Source organism: Cololabis saira, chromosome 16 (genome assembly GCF_033807715.1).
Source record: "Cololabis saira isolate AMF1-May2022 chromosome 16, fColSai1.1, whole genome shotgun sequence".
Classification (NCBI taxonomy): domain Eukaryota; kingdom Metazoa; phylum Chordata; class Actinopteri; order Beloniformes; family Belonidae; genus Cololabis; species Cololabis saira.
The window spans coordinates 13865056-13886909 of NC_084602.1; the positions used below are offsets into that span (position 1 = coordinate 13865056).

At 41.9% G+C, this 21854-nt stretch overlaps 1 protein-coding gene across 9 annotated transcripts in view; it reads right to left on the minus strand.

The window, feature by feature from the left end:
* Positions 1-21854, minus strand: part of zgc:110158 (uncharacterized protein LOC553590 homolog) — a 55093-nt gene that overhangs the window by 12705 nt on the left and 20534 nt on the right. For all 9 annotated transcript variants that reach the window (XM_061744488.1, XM_061744486.1, XM_061744487.1 and 6 more), the window contains exons 4-5: positions 17775-17859; positions 3422-3511 (exon numbers count right to left, since the gene is read on the minus strand). In XM_061744488.1, coding sequence (XP_061600472.1) covers positions 3422-3511; positions 17775-17859 — 175 coding nt within the window. The remainder of the gene's footprint in view (positions 1-3421; positions 3512-17774; positions 17860-21854) is intronic.

Genomic DNA, 21854 nt, shown 5'->3' on the forward strand with positions numbered 1-21854 from the left:
GACTACGGACGCTGAATATCAGCGATGTGATAATGTGCGAGTACAGGGGTCAATTAACCAATTAGCTGATCATCAGAAAACAGAGCAGCTAATTTAGATAATTGATTAATTGCCCAAACCCCTTTTCAGGGGAAAAGGAGAGTTTCACATAACACACCAGACTGTTTGGGTGAGTCAGACAGCTGTCAATCTAGTGGAGGTCACTTAATATTTGATTCTTCGTTGGGATTCTCCCCAACAAGCAGCCATGAAATGAAACTGTCTTCTCTCATGAAGCAGAACAGGTCTTGTACTGTGGGACACTGGTACGGGACTCGGGGGATCTGGTGCTGGTGGATCTTATGGGTGTCGTAGACGGGACTTTCAGAGGTCAAGAGAAGCTAAACTGGACAGGGATGTGGGGAGTCTGGAAGCCTGATTTGGGCCTTGCTCGGTTTGCAGCAATATTTGAGTGAGACATCCACATGCATGGCGGGACCCAAGGTTCCCCAGCGGAGCGTTGCATTATTGTTATGATTATGAAGAACAAATCAATGCTATTCACTTGATCCATCAATGTTTTTGAGCGTTGTGGCTGATTACTGAACTGGCTTTGCTGTTAAAAACAAAGTTGGCTTCATAACTGATTCTTCATGTACAAAAACAGGAAATGTACACATTTACAAGTGGGTATATGGTGAATATCATTAAATTCAAAAAGGTGTTTCTACATTTAAAAAGTAAAACCAGATATCTGAATTCATATATTTTCTAACATTTGGTCCAACAAAAATGCTTTTTGGTCCCGTTTTCCCAGTTTTCTGATAAACTTTATATAAGCCAACACTTATTTTAAGCCACAAAACCCTTATATTTAATACTCAAATTATGTCATGAATTATTGTATTTGTCCATCCAAATGATCAGAAATTTGCAAAGATACATGAGATACATAATGCACATAAATCTTACAATTGCTTAGTTAAAAATAATAGATAAAGAAGCTATAAAGTTTAACCGTAACTCTTTATTTCTGAAGCGCAGAAACATGAGAAATATCTATTGAATTATGCTGTAAATTTTTCACATTCCTGCCTCATTGCTGCAGCCTTGATGCACTTGTTTTTCCTACTAATTTTCAACCTGGATGGCCTTGCAAGTACTTTACTTTTTTTCCCCAAACATCAGCAATAATCACCTGAACCAACAAGATAGTTACTTAGCTGTATAAAACACTGTAAAATATGTTTTTCATGGGTAACGAATCCTGAAATAATTGCTTAATCAGAGGTAAATGATGCCAATGATTAAAACGTTGTTAGTCTCAACAGAGGATTAAAAAAAAACAAAAGAAAAGCACCTGTCAGTTGGTTGATAAGTTACATCAGCAGTCCTGCGTGTGTTGGTGTGATTTAACAACCTCAGTCAGTTCAACACATGACTCACAGTGACACTGTGCAGCAGAAGAGGAATGGGTACCAGCGTTCAGTAGATTTGGAGATAGATGAGATGTGTGGCAGTGGGAGCTCTCTGCTCTTGTCACTCATTAATAACATGCTTCAAGGATCAATGAGCGTCATTTGTGCCTAAATTTAAGCTTGCTAAGGTGTAGAACAAAGGTGTAGAACAGGTCTGAAATAAGGCTGTCCACTCAGAGGACCTGGGGGGGGTTTGTCCTGTCACTCCACCAGCCAGCCGCTTTAAACAGCAGTAACAGCAAGGCTGAGGAGACGGTTGCAGGAATGAACCAAGTATAACTTTTCATTAAGACTTTAGAAAATTGTGTCAAACTTGTAGGAAAGAAAGGGGCAAAATATATCTCCTTCAAAACAAAACATTAAAAAAGCATCAATAATGAAAGCAGTCTTTGCAGCTGTAGCCCTGATCTTGTTTTATTCATATATTTCAGCATGTGGCCCCTTGAGTTTTGAGAAAAAGAGTTTTTTTTTAAAGAAGAACATTTCTTAATGCTATCGTTCAGGTGTAAGCTCTGGCTTTGATAAAAACGCCTGTATCAAAAAAATATTTCAACCAACTCCCAGCCTTAATGATGAGAATTAACCAGCCTTGCAGGAAGTCGAGCTTCCCGTCACGAGAAGTTCTCCTGAACGCAACAGTCTCACACAAAAACACACACATTTATACTCGCGTCCAATCTCACTCCCCCACCGATGTTAAAAATAGCATTTCCTTGCGTCTCTTGTCGCCCCTCTTCCTCTTGCTTATTTACAGTCATCTTCTCCCTGGCTCCCCACCGCCATCACCACAAAGCCAGCAAACAATATGGTGGGTCAGCACCACAGAACCGAGCTCTGGTCCACAGTCGTGGTGGCAACGATCTTCCCCTCGTCCTCCAACACCACTCAACCTCGTCCTCTCCATCCTCTGCTCTCTGAGTGGCACTCTTTTTTTTTTTTCCCCTCACTCCCACCTTATCGTTCCTGCTGCCAAATGCCACTGCTGTCCATCACTGCCTCTCCAAGGATGTGTGAGCATGTATTTCAGCTTGTGACTGTGTGCGCGCGCGCCCGCGTGTGTCCATGTCTCATTCCCTTTACTCCTCAGACAGCCTTCTCTCCCGCACCGAACCTTCGCCGAGCAGGGACGGGTCAGAGGCGGGTGGGGATGGAGGGGTGGAGGAGAGGATGAATACAAGATGGTTGAATCACAAAATGGATTGAAGCGCTACCCAGCGGACGCTGAGCCGCAGGTGAAGGACGAGGCTTCAGAGGTTCTGGTGGCGTGAAGGGTGGACAAATGTGAGGATGAAGACGTGGAAAAGACCCAGGTTTTACCTGTTTTTTTGTTGTTGTGAAAATCTTAACTTGTATCGTCTAAAAGGAACCAGATTCTTCCCTGTTTTATGAAGTATCGAGCAACATGACCGATAAATGTGTGTCAGATTAGATAAATTATGTTTTTGTTCAACCTTTTCCATTAAAAAGTGGAAAAACTAAGCCCTGAATAATTTATTTTTCCATTAAAGTCCTTATAACAATCATAATATAAATTGTCCTGTGAATAGCATGCATCCTAAACTTTCCAACAAGGTTTGAAAAAAAAAAAACGAATGTTTTTTATAAATCATCCTCCTTTTTTAAAAGGTGGATCAAATTAATTTTCCTTGATCTTAAAAGTTTTCATTAGTGTTAATCTCGGAACGAGAGATCCTAACACAGTAATGACAATAATAATCACAGTATTAAACATGAATGAACTCATCATGATCCAGTATTAAATTATTCAATTTGGTACAACTTTTAGTCGACTCTTTAATTAAGGTTAATGCCAGGAGTGCTAACGCCCACTGATGTGATTAAGCGCTATGAAAATGTCACCAAAAATGAGACCGTTTGATTTTGGGATGAGTGAGTGACACAAGAAGATCAGGTAATAAGAGAAGTGTGGACTCTGGAGGCGAGCGGAGCGCCGGAGGTCGTACCTGGAAGAAGCCTGGGGGCATGGGGCCGCCTGGCATGGCGTCGTTGGGCGGCATGTTGCCCATCACGGGGCTGGGTGCTGCCGCTGCACTCTGAAACACACAGATACAGCAGTTAAACATGAGCTCGTTACATCCCAGAGTCCCTCACTGCTCCGCCGTGTTATTTATGGAGCTGATGCACTGATGACTAAATTACTACAGGGGGCAGTGTGTGCACCTGCAATAACACCGAGCCTCACACATGCTTTATTTAGGGTTTAAAGTATCTTCGGATGAATGTTAACCCATTGCGGTAGAGTAGAAAGAATCTAGGAGAGCTGCATTAACCACCTCCTCCAGCAGATGAGGACGGAGGGGTTCCAGGAAAAATGTTACTGTCGTGCCTTCAGGCAGAGACATTTATAAAGTTTCAGCGATGCAAAGCTGTGAAGAGAGCGGCCTGCACCGGCCCTGTGACCAGGGCCATCATGCACACTGCTGTACACTCAGGAGAAACTGAAGGTTATTACAAACAATATGATGATCAAGTTCAGTTTGAATTTGTTTTTAATCAGGATCAATCTATCGACTTTCTATCGACTTCATAGGTCGTTGGAGCTCATCCACGTTAAACCCTGGGCAGGTCGACTTCCAGGAACTAAAAGCCCCACCGCCCCATTCCTCAAACATGTCACTAATAACTTTTGAATTAGTCTCTTGTACTCAAATGACATATATTTGAAAATATGCATGGAGCTGATACTCCAGTAATCTGTGTCACTGTTTAGATAATCCAACAGCAGAACAATATTAAAGTATGTTTGTTACAGGTGGCAATATCTAAAAAAAAAAAATGTATGTGGAAAATCACTTTCTGTGCTTGTATATCAGGATGTCTGAACTAACTACCGAATCAATAACTCGGGCATAAAACAATCATTGTGGGACTGAAAATATTTAATCCGGTGAGCTGATTCTGTGACATCACAGATCTGGCTCCAGATCGTTTTATCCAACCTCTCCATCTTTATTCCCATCAAACTTCACACCGTGCCTCATGTGGTGCCACCTGGAAGTGTGCAGCACAAAGCTGTGGCACCAGTTCTTAAGGAGGCACACTCTCCGGGTGAAAGGGGGTGAAGTTAAGTTCAGCCGCTGTACAAACACGTTACAGAGGAAGCTGTGGTGCTGCATCTCTGGGGTATTTGGACCCGTCTCTGTCGCAGACACTTTATTAAAACCTCAGGAAATTCAGCTTAAAAAAACAAAAAAAAAAAAAAAGGCATGATGTGTCTCCTTTAAGGAAAGTATTTGCTAAGTTGCACAGCAGAACATCAGCAACACCAGAACACCAGCATTACATCACTTTAGTAAATAAAGGCCAGCATTCAAAACCCAATCTAATTTAAAACTAACTTGTCTTAAGTCTCCGTAACCTGAAAACTCGATGGATTCAGTGATGGGCATTTCAAACAGCAATACAGCATATATCAACCCGAGACTTTTATTTTCCACTAATAATATCCATATTTACATGAAGCATGCGCAAATACAAGACCTACAGCGTATTTGATGACATTTAAAATTGGAGGACCACAGACAGAAGTATTTAAAAACAAGTATATCTAACACTGAAACCTGGTGAAACAGCTGCATAACTACAACTAATCATATCAACACATGCCACAGCAGTGGTAGCCTCTCTGTAAGGCAAACAATGTGGAAGAATAAAACCACGAACTACAATGGAAAAGGGGGGAGAACGAATCAGCCCGGGAGTTAGAGATGATATAACTGTATTCTTAACACGCATAGAAGGAGACGCATGTTCAGAGTGCTTACATAAGCAAGCCAGAACAAATACACACCAGCACCCGACCGCATGAACGCAAAAAACAAAAAAATAAAAAAAAAAACAGACACAGACACACAAAGAGTTGCATCACAGGCTCATAAAGTGGAGCCCTTCAGTACTGAGAGGCAGAGAGGGGAGATCGCAGGCTACAGGCCAGAACAGGGAGGGGACGTAAGACCCAGGGGAGGGAGTCGTGTCTAAAACACACACACACGCACGCACACACACACACACACACACACTCTTGAACGTCCACCGATCCACCAGCATGCACACCTAACAAACAGTGCTTTCGTGTGACACATACTACATTCTTGGACAACGACGTATACGACCAATTTAACTCGTGTACCCAAATACACTCTCTGCCATTCTTCTTCTTCTTCTTCTTCTTTTTCTTCTATCTGTAACGAAACACGCAAAACACTCCTCCCCCCATCTTTATGCTAATTCTGCTTGTGAACATGAGCAGGCCACTGAATCCCTAGGGAAGCAGCAGGGTCGGCTGCCTCTTTCTCTCCCTTTCCATCCTCCCTCCCTTCCTCCCTCCCTCGTGTTCTCTGAAGCCCCCCAACACACATACACACACACACACACACACACACACACACGCGCACAGACCTTCCCTCCGTCCCACACCTTCTACTATACCTCCTCAGCACAACCTCTCCTCTTCCTCCTCCTCCTCTCAGCCCCCCCACCCTCCCTAGTAGGGTGTCAGCAGCTTGCAGAAGCTGTTGCTATGGCGACAGGTCCTATCTGCACTTTGTCCCCCTGGCATCCCCCGCTCCAGGAGAGCAGAGAGAGAATAAGAAGATGCAGGAGAGAGTGAGATCGAGAGAGTGAGTTAAAAGATACAGGAGTGAGACAGAAGAGGCAAAAATGAGGATGAGAAAGAAGGAGGAAAAATAAAAAAGAAGCAAAAGATGAGAGTGAAACAAAGAAGGAGATTTCTGTTTCCCCGGCTGTTGACCAGTCGCATTCCTGATATAAGACCGTTACTGACAATTAATCATTCTTGAATTTATTGATGTAAAATAAATGTAAAAACTGGAAAGTGGGCAAATTGAGCAAAATTGCCACCAGCAAAAAAAGGAAGGTAGGTTTAGTGAGCTGGTGTACATTATTAAAACCAACTGGCCTGAGGAAATACACAAAAAAAAAGGATCCAACAGCTCACTCCCTGGCTTTCTTTTATTTTATTTTAAAGTTTTCATGCTATCACACATACTACTTAAAATATGCATCTTCCCAACTCTTCACAATAAAGTAAGACCGTCAGAATCAGACAGGCCAACAAGACAGCCAGAAAAAAGACGTGGCTGAGCCAAGAAAGTGCATGTGCAGGACTTTCTCTCAGTCCTCCAGGTAAGTGATGACCACTTACGCAGAAAGACCTGGCAGGTATAGACCGTACATCATTGTGCACCTTCATATAAGGAAACAAATTCATGAGGATGACATCGTTCCACATCAGACACGTGTGCTGCACGACTTTGTTGACTTTTGTTCTTGAGCTGATTTTTTTTTCATTTATTTCTGGCATTAAGTATGGAAGAGTGAGCAGATGAAGGGGAGTGCAGAAGAAGAAGCGGGTGGCACCACACACAGAACGAGCTTTAATGCCTGGCATGCAACAGGAAAGAGAAGAATATGTTTCTTTCATTTAAGGCAGCTGAAAGTTTAACAAAGCCCAGGGGACATATTTTCAAATGTCTGGGAATATTGACACTGTTTATACCGTAAAATATAATTTAATGGTCTCCCCCTGCAGCGCTACACTAACACTGTGTCACAGCATCCAGCCAGCACATCTGCACAAGGTGTTTGGGTTTTTTTTTTTTAAATGAAACCTGGTAGTACAGGATCTGAACTTTAGACACCAACTGCATCTCACTGCTGCAGGTACAGATCCAACACTGGCACAACCGACGGGTAAGGTGAATATTACTGATGAGCAACATTATGTTACAATGCAATGACCGGTCAAACACCCCCCTTACCCCACAGCAACAGCACAATATTTCGCAGATCAGATAGTGCTCACTAGAAACGTCAATAAATATCCAACCAGACAATCATGTTATGATCATTTACTGGCACCTAAGCCAAGAACAAACTTTTTAAAACACACCGTTATAAACAGAGCTATCACAGGATGGAACACCTTATAACATCAAAAATATTACATAAAAATACAGTTTTAAAAAGGTAGCAAAATACTTTTTACATAAAATTCAATGAGTAACAAATATATCACATGCTATAATTTATTACAGGAATTTATTTGTTGGTTATACTTCGTGGTATTGGAATGACTGTATGATTCCTTTTTTTTTTTTTTTTACCACTAATGTATTTTAGACAGAAAGTTTGCCGTTTGTGTATATTATGACTCGGTGTTACAGTGATCCATAACAGCGATAAATGTGTGTATGTATGGACTATGTTCTTGTAAAATTGCATTGGGGACCCCAGGAAGATTAGCTGATGTCGCAACATCAGCTAATGGGGATCCTATAAATAAAGAAATAAACAAATAAACTCTTCAACAGCAGATGCCACTCCCAGAAGGATAAAACATGCTCTGCTCAAGGAACAACTTTTACAACACAAGAGTCACCTCTCTGGTCCGACCCCGGCATGATCCAGCACAGAACCCGCAGACCTAAAGATGGACGCCATTTTTCTTGTCCAATCTCCAACTTTGTTGTAGATCTGATCGTCCAATACCAATTATAACCATATACACTTTTGAAGTACTTTAATCAAGTGCATACAGTCAACATAAGACCGTAAGAGAAAGACAACCGAGGCCGGTGGCATCGGGGTGAGCTCAGCTGAGAGCACACACACATTTAACCTATGTACTTGCTCAGCGGCCAAAAGGCTTTCCAGGAAGTGGTTAGCAGAGATTAACTATCTTTTCAAGCTGCCGCTTGGAATGCACGGTGTATTTTTCGGCGACACGCCGGGAGCACGGGGAAAGTAGCACCACAGCGGCTCACAGAAAGGGGTTTGAATTTGAGATGATGATGACCGCAGCAGAGCGTGCCTCCCCTTTGCACTGAGGCGGGATCTGCAAACCGGACGGGTCCAGGTGTCGCCACCTGAGCTGAAGGTTTTACTCCAGCGAAGCGGGCAGGGACAGCACGCGCGACTTTGTTCAGCGCAGATACATTCTTGTGATGCGCGACACATGAATGGGTTCAACAGCGGCGCGCCGCACCCACCACATCCTATTTGAAAGTCCCTTTATGTACCAGGCTCCTCTGCGAACGCCAGCAGGATTTAAGTGGAAATAGAAGATGACTGAGTGGTTCTGATGGATTTACTAACAAAGGAAAACACATTTAATTCAGTTCAAAGAACTTTTAACAATTATGTTCTGGTGCATCACAGAACACTCGTTAAAAAAAATAAAAGAAACTCAGATTGTCTATATTGTGTAAGGGAGCATTCAAAAGGACTGTCTGCTCTTAATGATTCCTGTAACTAACACATTAACACCTTTGTGTGCGTTATCTTCATTTCTTTGTTTATCTGTCACATGCACTTATACTAAGCGGGCAAACAAAAGGCAGTGACAGGCGTGCATGTGCATGGTACTGTAGTTCTAATTGTAAGCGTTTCCTACTTTTCTGTGCTGCCACCTCCAAGGTGATCCAGCAAAAGAAAAAGAACATTGTTTAGATCAAATTGAGAAACAAAACAAGCTGATAAACTGATGGTTGTTTCTTTAATAAAATCGCCCACAACGACTGGTTTGAGGTATTTCCCAAAGTCAAGGTGGGCGATATCTCCAAGAGAGGTGGAGAATGAGAGATCAGAGATCATGTGGGATTTCCAAAACTGATGATGGCTCACCAACCACTCGTGGTGGTGGTTGAAAAACTCCAGAAAAAAACAGAGAAGTTGGAGAAATACTGAAGGTTGGAGGAGGAGATGGAGGACAGCGGTGGCGTGACTCAAAGCTGCGACCTCCACGTTGGGAGAGGGGCTCCAGCAGATCCCAGGAAAACCGTCAGAGACCTCAGTCCAGAACAGCACGGCCCCACGAGCAGCAAAAGCACCACCCAGAACCCGCCGGCTCTCAGACCTCCGGTAGAGGACTGGAGCCTGAAGAGGGCGACGGAGGAATGGCCGATGAGGGAGTTTAAAAAAAAGACAAACAGACACCAAAATACCCTCTTTGAGGCTAAAGACTTTAAACTATTGGGAGTCTGGCTCCCTGCGAGAACACAACGCGTTTGCTTTTTAGTCCTCAGTATGAACCCACAATGTTGATGAATAATCTATCAGAGAACAAAAGAGCGAGGATCTGATTGGGCGATGTAGCACAGTATGTAGATGCGTTATACAGAATAGCATTGATCCCTACCTCTCCATTTCCCTCTTCACTTCTCTCACCCGTAGGACCTACCGGACAGATCAATAGTGCTCAACACATTATTGACCTCCGCCTGATACCTTTCACAGGGATAAAGACAGAGACATAAACACTGGATGGAGAGAGGGGAGAGGCAGGAAGAGATGGCAAACGTATCCGTGTGTGTGTCTGTATTTGTGTGTGTGTGTGTGTGTGTCCCCGCCTGAAGAGGTACTAATCTACATTCTGGTTCACACTGATATGTACCTCATCACTGTCTCCTTGACCTGCTGTCCTTAACGCACAGGGAGAGAGGGAGAAGAAACAGAGCGGGGAGGGCGGAGGAGTGAGGACGGGAGATGAGGAGAGAAAAAAAAAAAGAAAAAATAATGGCTGACTGTGGCGATCTAGCTCATTTATAAGCCTGAAAGAGACAGAGAGAGAGAGAGAAGGAGTTTTGCTTGAGAGCAACAGGATGCTGCTGCTCTTACCATCACGTATGACAAACAATGCGCAAACTCTCTGGAAAACCAGCTGGTCCTCCAAAACTGGCACCACTTGCACAGTACACACACACACACACACACACACACACGCACAAACACACACACACACATACAAGCTGCTGCCAAGGTAGAAGTACTGAACCAGACAGACGCACATGCACACGCAATGGATGGCAGCACTAATACACACTCCAGACACAACATCCACTTAGCCAACGCTCCAGAGAAGAGGCAGAGGAGCAGAAAGACGGGAATATGAGCTGAATGAGAACTCGTGTCAACCGGAGTATTGCATGGAGGAATTACTTCGACGTACGTACGGTGCATGTGGACGGGGTTAGCCGTGACTTGCACCCTCCAGCGAGGGTGGATTGCATGAGTTTGTGTTGCTTGTGGAAATGTGAAATAAACTCTGGCGTGTCTCCTTTCATCAGGAACAGTAGCGAGAGCAGCAGGTATGCAGCTCCATCTGTGCCACGCGAGCAGGTTGGTACTGCTTCATGCTTTAAGACTTTCGCTATTATCAAATCTGCTCCACAAAGCTGCACAGAATTAGCAGCATCTTATGGATTCAGGCGATGCCTTATAATGAGCAGGAGCTCCTTCTTGTCCAACCAAGAATTTCCAGATCTTCAGCATCAGTTTTAGTTGATTAAATGCTGTTTCTCTTACTTTCCATCTGGTTTTGTCCACCGAGCTCTCCGAGAGCATCAACTTTCTCTCAGGTTTTCTTTAAGTTGCCCACGCTGTTTTGCTCTGCTAGGCATTGTGGGTAAACCACCAGATGAACCAATCAATCCATTTTTGATGAAGGTTGCAGCAAGGAAACAAAAAGGGAGGGGCTAAAAGAGAAGACAAGTTTGAGAAAGGGAGAGAAGTGAGACGATGGGGTGGATTGGTGCGTTGGAGGAAGGAAAGACCAGGAGATATAGAAAAGAGAGATGGGGGGGCAAAAAGAAGGGGGGGGGAAGAGAGATGCACTTGTGAAGGTGTCGCAGATAAACCACAAACTGCAGGAAAACACGATAAGAAGCCTGAGTTGTGCAAGAAGCAAGAGAGATGAGGAGCATAAGGAGGAATATAGCTGAGCCTCAAAAGTCAGAAGCAACATATCTGACGTGTGATTAACATATTTGTTTACATTCATTCCAGCTACTTCAAAATTACTGGCCTCCACATAACTGCCAAGTGTTTCTCCATCATATCATCTAATATCATCTAATTCTGACAGACGGAGGACAGATTTAAGAACGGTTGCCCTGAAGTCCTTGTTGTTCAGACCAAATACGAGCCTGCTGTCTTTTCACTGCCATCAAGTAGGTACTAGTCCCTCTGATGACACTTGTCTTAAATCGAGCTACTGGCCATAAAGGATCAATATGCGTTTAATCCTCATCCCACTTGTGGAATTGTTATTGACAGAGAAGGCAGGAGCGGATGATCATTTTACATCATCTGGTGGGTTCTGATAATAAGCTGTGCCCGAGTGAGCAGATGGAGGTTTATAAAACTGGACATGCGCAGCACTTTGGTTTTGATCCTTTAGGAAGAAGCAAAAAAAAAAAACAGAACAAAAACGGGAGAAACCTAGATGTTTAACTGCGTGCAGAGTTGTGAAGTGAAATCTGATATCAAGTAGGTTTGTGTTGATCGATCAATCTGCGTCGATACATTGAATTAACGTTGAAGGAAGGTTACAAGATGATATCAATACGCGTGAAAATCATCAATAAATGTTGTCACATTCCCTTTTGATCTATTTTTATTAAAACGGGACGGATCATTTGTCACTTAACTAGAAAAACCCAGAAATAAATATGTGAAAAATATTTTAGCTGTTAACTACTGTAAGAGATTGTGTTCAATGTGACATTGTCTCATCAAATCGTTAGATCCTGAATCGAATCAAGAGTGGATTCTGATGCACGTCAGCACTTTTGCACGTTTACAGGTAGCTGAACTACGTCAGTCAACCGGACTGCTGCCACGTCCCAGATAACAAAAGAGGGAAGCTGAATTATTCTCTTAAATTATATCCATCTCCACTAAAAAAGGTACTTGGCATTGGCTCCAACATTTTAAACAAAACTTCTGAAACCCTATTGTGCTTGTAAGGATCATCATCTTTCTCCTCTCCTTTTCCGTGAGCTAAAAGTGTCTGGATTGCAAAAATTGTACATCGTATAGAAACCAACCCTGGTATATCAATTCAGGACCTTTTCTCTGACATTTATAGTTATCTTGGGAGGCCTCCAGGGGGCACTATAATGAGATTTATGTTTTGCCCCAAAGTTTTGTGAACTGTATGACTTGGAAAAGAGAAGAATTTTCTTTTCTTTTTTTTTTCCTCTTTCCGATTCCTTCCCGGCTCCAGAATCAAATAAACTTAATTTTTCTGCAATTTTATGAAGCAAAAGCGAAACGGAGATGGTATTCTTTGTTAACTGTGAGTTTCATGGGGTGTCGGGTAGCCCAGCTGGATGAATGGGTGTCCCGCGCACAGAGGCTATGACCCTTTGCTGCAGGTCATCCCCTTTTCTCTCTCTGCCCTCTTTTATGTTGCTCTCCACTTTCAACATAGGCTGCTAAAAAATCTTAAAAAACCCCCCCAAAAAGACGGCCATAAAGTATGCTGCTGTCACGCAGCCCATCAAATTTCTGACGCCAATATTTACAAATGTGTTGATGGAAATTTAGAGAGTTTGAGTATAATGCCGCGTAGAAACTATTGATGCACTGATCCAGCTGTTTCCTGTTTCAATAGCGATATTGATTCCTGGAGTTTGTGTATCTGTCGACACCCGACACCCAGCTGATATCGTTGTAGAATTGATGAGCTGTACCTCACCACCTAGACACTAAACGCAATACGCTTGACTCCAACATTTCTTTCAGAACTGAACTATTAATAGAAGAAGACAAAAAACACTGATATAAATACAATGAATTGCTATTGAATACAAAAATAAGTAAATGAATACACCAGTGTTCAAATTCTGAATGAAATGGAATTAAAAGGAACTGCTGAAAATATAATTAGTACCCTCATCGCTGCTTGTTATGTCACTGGCAAAAAAAGAAACGATTACCAAACCACATCCAGAGCTGAAATTCACAGCTACACAATCATTCACAAATGAGATGCACGCCATCTCCTGCGATTGTTCTTTTTTGTAACCAGCGTCGTCTGTCAGTCTGTGGTCAAAGCAGAGGACAGACGCCGCGGCCAACTGGACGTGTGCAGGCACAATTCCCCAGTGTGTCGAGAAAATGAGTCGGACTTTGAGAAATTTGATTTCAACTGGAATAACATGTTTTTGTCCATTCCCTAGCTCATTTTAAAGTTTTCCTATATTTCTTCTTCAATTTTTTCCCCCCTGATGCCATGTTACCATACAAATCTACAAATGAAGCACAGGACCCACATGACTGAAAAGAAATGATAACAGTTCCAGTCGAAATGTCAATTTACTTGTACGGGAACATTTCTCTGTTTTTAAAAGAAATCAGGTGATGGCACAGTAGCTGAATTGATCCAGCTTCTGACTGGCAGCACTGGCCTTCATGGCTAATTTCCTGAGAGAAACCAAGAGAAAACTCGATACGCCTGGTTTGAGCAGGAACACAGGAACGCTTTTTATGGTACTTTGACAGACCTAATGAATCCAGCAAATAAATAGATGTGAAAATGGTGTTTGAATAATTAAATACGATGTAAAATTAAAAGAGGAGAGAACCTGCTAAAGGTAAAATGAATAAAACAATGAGAAAAAAAAAATAGTAATACATTAATGGAGAATATGCTATTCTTGATTTGTATTGACGAAACAATACAATTCTTTCTCTGTCAAAATGAAAAGGTCTGTGTTCAAGGAACTGTAAGACAACCTATAATTAAAGCCTGTTTAAATACATCAGTTAAACACCCAAATAATGACCTGAATCCGTAGATGAAAGAAAACAGAATCTATCATTTCTGTAACCCTGACTTTTGGAGAATCGGTTATTAAAAAATGACGATCAACAGTACCAAAACCTTTGCACGGCTTTTAACCAGCGACGACACATGAGGCGACAGTAGATTTGACAGTAACAAAAAGATTTGCCTTGTGTCTGCGCCCAGCAGAGAGAGCTCTGATAATACTACTTTAATGTTGCCGTGCAATCTAGCAATCATCACAAGACTAAAACTCTGGAGGTGAAATTTATTTATTTCTTTTCCCACCCATGCCTCTAACCAGCTCAATCTTTTGAAACTAGTCGACAGGACCTGTGCTCAGAGTCTGCCCCTCAGGGGGCTGGAGCCAAAATTAAACCCACCCCGTCTCCTTTGCTTTATCACTGCGAGGAGCAGACAGCAAGCAACCATGCAGCACGCCATCTACATTTATAAACAGGGTTAACTGGAAGGAGGGTGTGAGCCCATCCGCCCTCCTCTGGGCCGCTTGCCAAAGATGCCCCCTATCCAAATACACACACATACACACAAATCCCTGGCTTAGCCTCGGCCCAGTGCTGGGATTACCGGATTAGAACTCTATTCCATTATCTCTCCACACTACGGAGTGCACACACACACACACACGCACACACACGTTTGGCCAGAGAGGACAGGCTGAAGACAGACTACAGTGTCAATCACGACAGATGACATTTACACAAGAGCATACAGTAACAGTTTTTTTCTCACACTAACAGGGGGGGGAAAAAAACCCCAGACCCGTCTTTGCATCATCACTGGACGCAGAGCGGGCTTTGCTGTTTACATTTCTGCAGTCGAACAACACAAAAATGTAGTAATGTATAATTAAGAACTCTTGACAACAAGTGGCCACCTAAATCAATGCACACCACTGAATCATTACACTCCCAACGCCTTGATAAAAGTGCTCCCAGCAGAACGGGCAGATAAATCAGATACAGTTTCAGATCTTTTCATCTTAAATGCAGCAAAATAAATCAAATGTGTGTGAGATACAGATTCATCAGACCGCTTACAAATTCAAACTTTTTCTTCCTCTGCAAGGAGCTGCTGCTTCATCCAGAGAGCAGCGTCCCGGCTCGGGCGCTGATGAGATTTACCAACGTAAACGTGTAAACTCGTCACATTAAAAAGGAAACACTTGTCATCGTTTAAAAAAAGAGAGAAAAAAAAGAGAAAACTCACTATGACTGCAACTCAGAAAACAATTCACATTTGTTTTACAGACTTCCCAAACAAGCTGACAGGTGGCACAAGTCAATTACCTGTTAGAGCTTTAAGGAAAATAAATAAATGTAAAAGCAGAATTCCGACAAAGTCAAATTAATAATTCATTAGCCATTGATGGAAAAGCAGAGAATTTTAAAGAGCTGCCACCAAGTTTATTCTGAGAGAGTTACAACCCTTCGCTCTGCTCAAGGCAAGATTGATGGAGACAAAATACTTAAGTGCCGTCCTGAATGAGCTTTTGCTTGCCAATAACACGACCCCCAGTCTCTCTGAGGTCGGGTCACAAGTCCAGAGACGTACTGGCATCTTCAGTAGAACTGCTCACCAACTTGCCTTAATGCAATATTGACAAACACAGAAAAAGAGCAGTTACCTCCGTTTAATTGGAATATTTCATAAAAGCTGAATTTGTCCCATTTGTCTGTGTTTTCCATTGAAGTCGATGATGATAAACAAAAAGTACTTTTATTATTTATCATCATTATTTTTAGATTCACTTTATTCAAAAATATATTTTATGTTACTAAAAAAAAACCTTTGTTGTAATGTTTAATTTGCAGACCAAATGTCAGATATTCTGTAGTTTTGTTTCTAAAATGTGGATCATTTTTCTTCTCTAAAGTCTGAGTCTTGTGGATTTTGAGAGGATAAAGGAAATTTTAGACACCATCTTGAAAAAATTCCTCAGTTTCTTGTTATTTACATAAAAAATAAAACTAATCAGGAGAATCCGTTGATGAATAATCACAGAATTAGCCGGAGCTCAGCTCCCCACTGATAAAGTTACTGCAGGCTGGTAAAACTGTGCAGCGTGATTTTTTTTCTTCCATTTTTATCTATTTTATTAAAACCCTTTTTTTGTAGTCCTAGAGATGCAGAAAACTGGTTGTTTAATTGAACAAATTTAAACCCAGAGCATGGGACTGATAAAGCCACGTGCCAATCGTTTGTATGCGTGCAGCCACTCGACTGAAGACAGTCAAGTTTATTACAAACTTTTTATTTCTTGGGGTTGTCGAGAGGGCAGTCTGGTCCACTGCATCAACACCACAACACTGGTACATCCAGTCACATTACATTATTACATTCATCAAGCTGACATGTTTATCCATAGCAACTACAAGAGGAGAGAAACACACTTGTGGGCAATTGGGAACATTAAAAAGTAAAGAACCAGAGACCTTCCAGCTGAAGGATGACCCTGATAGCCACGTGCACCTGAGTCAGAACATTTGTATGATGGTAAAAAGAAAGTTCTTGTATTAGTCCACTTAAAGTACAGCAGTAACTTTAAAGCTTTAGGTTCCAACTGCCCTGCAGCAGAAGTTGAGCCAAGTCTTGCATGCAAACATTTGGACGGGACTGGAGCCGGCCTACACAACCCGAGCTCGCTCCAAAGTTTCCAGCCTGGGCTTTGGTCTGGAAGTACTAATGCAGAAAAGAAAAACAAAACTGAAGCCTACAGGATGTAAGAATGTACAAAGCTCCAAGTCTGTTTAATCCACACCATTTTTCCAATTTGGAGCCAACTGCTAAACCAAAGATGAATCTCTCGCTTTGTTGTGCGGCGCGATAGGTCAACCAGACAACACCGATGCCGAGAAGCTACAAGCGGGCACCGTGTATGAAGTATGAAAAATTAAATGGCCTAGTGAAGTTATAACCATAACTGATTTAAATTAATGTGTACAGACTTAAACTTCCCAGATTAACAACTGTTAAGTGAAATGTTATAGATAAACTGTCTCTTTAGCACGCAATGACTACAGATGTGCAGCACCGCTAACATATACAGGACTGTCTCAGAAAATTAGAATATTGTGATTTTCTGTAATGCAATTACAAAAACAAAAATGTCATACATTCTGGTTTCATTACAAATCAACTGAAATATTACAAGCCTTTTATTATTTTAATATTGCTGATCATGGCTTACAGCTTAAGAAAACTCAAATATCCTATCTCAAAAAATTTGAATATTCTGGGAATCTTAATTTTAAACTGTAAGCCATAATCAGCAATATTAAAATAATAAAAAGGCTTGCAATATTTCAGTTGATTTGTAATGAATCCAGAATGTATGACATTTTTGTTTTTTTTTTAAAATTGCATTACAGAAAATAAATAACTTTATCACAATATTCTAATTTTCTGAGACAGTCCTGTAAGCTCTGCCATCTTTCATGTTTGATAAGTTGTAATATATGACATTTTATTTGTAGCAGGATGGTATTTCTACATGAAAGTTCATTCTAGTTACTTTTCTCTTTTAGATCTGTATGAGCAGAGGAAGGTCCTGTCATCTGTTCATGTGTTGCAAACATGCAGGTTTCCTTTACAGATGTTACCAAAGCTTTACCCAACCCAAGCAAGCGCCAACAAATAAAAACAAAAGTATGAAATGCTGCTGGTGGAGTTCGTCTGTAACTTACGTAGTCGTGGAAGGCCTTCGCCTCGCTGGAGTGTTCACATGTCTCCCTTCGGTCTGGAGCTGCACAGTACAAATCCCAGAATACACTGAAACGTAGAGAGGAAGAAGAGGTCAGAGGCCAGCAAACAGAGCAATACAAGCACATGTGTAATAGCTATTCATAACCCATTCACACACTCTCGCTATCTGCCCAGCACTCTTAAACCACCTCTTATGCACTTGAGCATCGTTGTAAGAGGGACCCGGTGCCAGTGTCACCCCCTCAATCACTCACTCACTCACTCACTCACAAAAAAAACACCACCACACAGACACACACTTGTTTTATCATACCGGCATGGATCTCTCATTCTTGAACCCCAACTTTTACAGTTAAACTGACTTCCAAAAAGACCAAAATGACCCTCAAGACAAACAAAATACGCTATGATTTATGCTAAATGGTGTCATTGTGAAGAAAATTTGCTCCACATATGATGCTGAGCAGGATATGCAACACTAGTGGACACAAATATACCAGATTAATGTTTTTCTGTGTTTTTATGCGCTTTTAGCGAGAGACAATAGGACTGAAGTGCTATAATGACACTGGATCAACAACAAGGCTTAGGAGAGCTAACAGCCAGCCACTTCACATGTCCTGGAAATGTGGGACACTCCCAAACAAGCTGAACGCCAAACATCGGAATCTTTTTCATTCATTTCATAACATCAGAGAGTTATCGGTGAACAAAAGACACCACTTCCTCTTGAAGTTCAGTATTTGAGCAGAAGAAGACGAAAAATGCAATTATCCTTAGAATTTCTGTTATTCTAACTTAAAGTGCCCTTCAGAAGGAGCAGTGATCATGTCTAATGACGCAAAGAGGAGTTATTAAAAGCTATAAGAGTAGGTTTTTATTTCAAAAATCTTGACCGCTTTAGCTACAGCTATTGGATGCAATAAAAGAAAAGAATTCCAACAACTTAACCGAGAAAAAAAAAGAGAGAAGCTCTGACATTTTCTTTTTTATAGTATTATTATAACGTGTCCTTGTTCTGCTGATGCTCGTCTATAACTTTATTCACACTTCAGTTCGTTCCACCCCTCAGCCATCTTTTTCTGCCCTGCTGTGTGAACACAGACTGTATAAAACAATGGATGAAGCATTAAGTCATGTGACCCCCACTGGTTTGTTAAAACCAGTTTTGAAGCCTGTTTTTTGCCGTCACGCAGCCCTGTTACTCAAGAAGCCAATGGCAATGTACCGGTATGTACCGTTTAACGTACCGACTCGATGGCGAACGGGTCGGTGCTTCGCTGAGTGCGGCAGCATCACGATTACGGATGAGGAAGTGACAACTGGTAGCCATTGGCTGAGCCGACTGTCAATCAATCAGTAATTTATTGGAAATAAATGTTATGCTTTATATAAACTCTCTTGGCGAGGTACAAAAACAAATTCACCTCCCAGAGTTGTCATGGGTGCGAAATCACACGATTAAGACCAAAACGGTTCTTTGAACAGGCTGTAAATATGTTTATTTCTGCTCTAAAGTTGGGCATTTTAACGTGGGAGTCGATGCGGAGTAACTCGGTTTTGCAGCCAGCCTCTAGCGGCCAGTCGAGGTACTGCAACGAATCTTAGTTCCACGCGAGCGTCAATGCAGAAGTTAGATGTTTAGCGCGCGCGTCCGTAAACAGGAGGCGGAATAGTGTTACATTCTTTTAGCGGCTGCACCGCCTTGGGGCTGTTAGGGGGGCTGAATGAGGACTGTGTGAATTGACTTTATGGAAAACTGTAACAGTGGCGCGAGAACGGCTGGAAACTGAGGACAGAATGAATGCCGTCCATCATGAGCACAGTGAGACACGGCCGCCTGACAGCATGTGGTGGTGGTGAGGGGGAACTCCAGTGGTCGCAGTCAGAGACCAGCTGGATGCGCTGCATTTCAAACTTTCACCCGACTTGTGGTGCCGGCTACTCGGTGAACGGTTCCGCCATCGGTGCCGACTGGCTGCAGCGAGTAAATAAAGCAGCTAGCAGGGATGGGAATTGATAAGATTTTTCCAATTCCGATTCTATTTTCAATTCTGTTTAACGATTCGATTCTCTTATCGATTCTCATTTGGAAAAAAGGAGAAAAACAGGTCGATTAGCATCAACTTTGTTTTATATCTTATCTCTAAAATTATTTGTTCTGAAAATAAATAAAATATCTGAAATAATAATAAAATAAATATTCTTCTCTAATAGAAATTAAAATTTCCTTTTTAAAAGGATATCTGAACTGACCACTCAAAAATAAAACTACGTCAGCCAGTGACAAATACAATCAACTCAAGTTCAATGGAACTGTGCATTGTGGAATTCTGCAACCATTAACTATGAACAATTAACAATTCTTTTTTTTAGAAAAATAAGCAAAAAAATAAGCATATCTGCTTTTTCGGAAGGATAAGCGATCTTTCTGGACTTATGGTGTGTCCAGCTGTGGAGAACAACAACTTGCCCTGTTGTCATCCGTTTTGGTAAAATGTAACCAAACTTTCGAGCGTTTATGCCGCTTTGTCGCCATGTTTTCCTGCTGGGCCCGAATGGTGACGTCATTCGCCCCCACTGGAATTGATAAGGGAATCATTTGCAAAAAAGGCAAACGATGCCAAGGAATTGAAACACTGGGAACCGGTTCTCAACAAGAACCGGTTTTTGATTCCCATCCCTAGCAGCTAGTGACCAGAGACGCCAACATTGCACCTTCACTGGATGACTGTGAATGTGCATCTGCAGCATGGAGGCAGAATGAAGAGGTGGTCTTCAGTACACCTTCACGGCGCGACCGCTGTGGGCAGAGCCACCTCATGGTTATACATGATCTGTCTATCAGCATTATCATTATATTATCTCTACTTTGTCAGCCCTTTACATATTTACTTCTCTTCCACTTTCTCACCATTATAAGAAATCAAGTATTTGTCAATTATGAGGTTTCATGTATCGAGGTGGGGTGGGGGGGGGGGGGGGGGGGGGTAGTATGTATTTCAATAAGAAACATAAAACAAATGGAGACCACCATATCTCACACTACATTTAACAAAAACAAAGAAAAAGCTGATGGTTTCCTCCTTCCCAAGTAAAAAAAAAAAAAAAAAAAAAAAAGGAATCCCTGTGTGATAAACCAAGTACACCTTACTATTCATAACCTGTCGATACACCCCCCCCCCCCCCCCCCGTTTGCAGCAATACCTAAAAGTAATCATTTTCTGGATGACAGTGGTCCGTTGTTGGAGGACTCTGTACCTCTCTGTTTTACAACGTTGCTTCAGTTCATTGATGTTTATAGACATTCATTTATGCCTGTTCATTTTAAAAAAGGTCCTGCCACGGTTTTTTAGTTTTACTGAAATCTGGAGTTTACAACACCCAGGCTCTCTTCTTCTTCTACTTTTTTGTTCTAGGTTTCCTGTTGCGCTCGGGATCATTAACTTGGTGAATGACCCAATTTTGTCCAATTTCTAGCTGTTGGACAGATAACCTCCCATTTCACTAAAGAATACAGAGGAGTTCTTGATTCACTGAATGACTGCAAGAAGCAGAGGTCCTATAACTGCACACAAAAAAGCTCAAATCATCATTCCTCGAGCAGTGTGCTTGACAGTTGTCTGAGGCATCCGTGCCCATATGCTGCGTTTTGTTTTCTCTAAATGTGACATTGCATTATCTCAAAACAGCTTTCTGGCAGCTCAACTCCTGGGAAGATTGGCAGCTGCTTTGAACATTTCTCACTTGTAAATAATCTTTCTCGGTGCAAAACAATTCAACACTGTTCGGCAAAGGCCTCATAACCCTTCCCAGATTGAAGGATGTCAACAAATGCTTCTCTAAGATCCCGGATGATGTCTTTCCTCTTTGGCATGGAGTTAACACACACACTCACTTGAAAAGCTTCATATCAGCCTTCTGCCAAAACTTCTGCTTTTACAGGGCAGACATTAAAGGCGGGGTAAGTAATCCTACAGGCTTTCCGACCCTTGACAATTTTGGCCACATTCAGTGAATAAATCCTCACCATCCACTAGCTGACCACACTATAAGAAAAA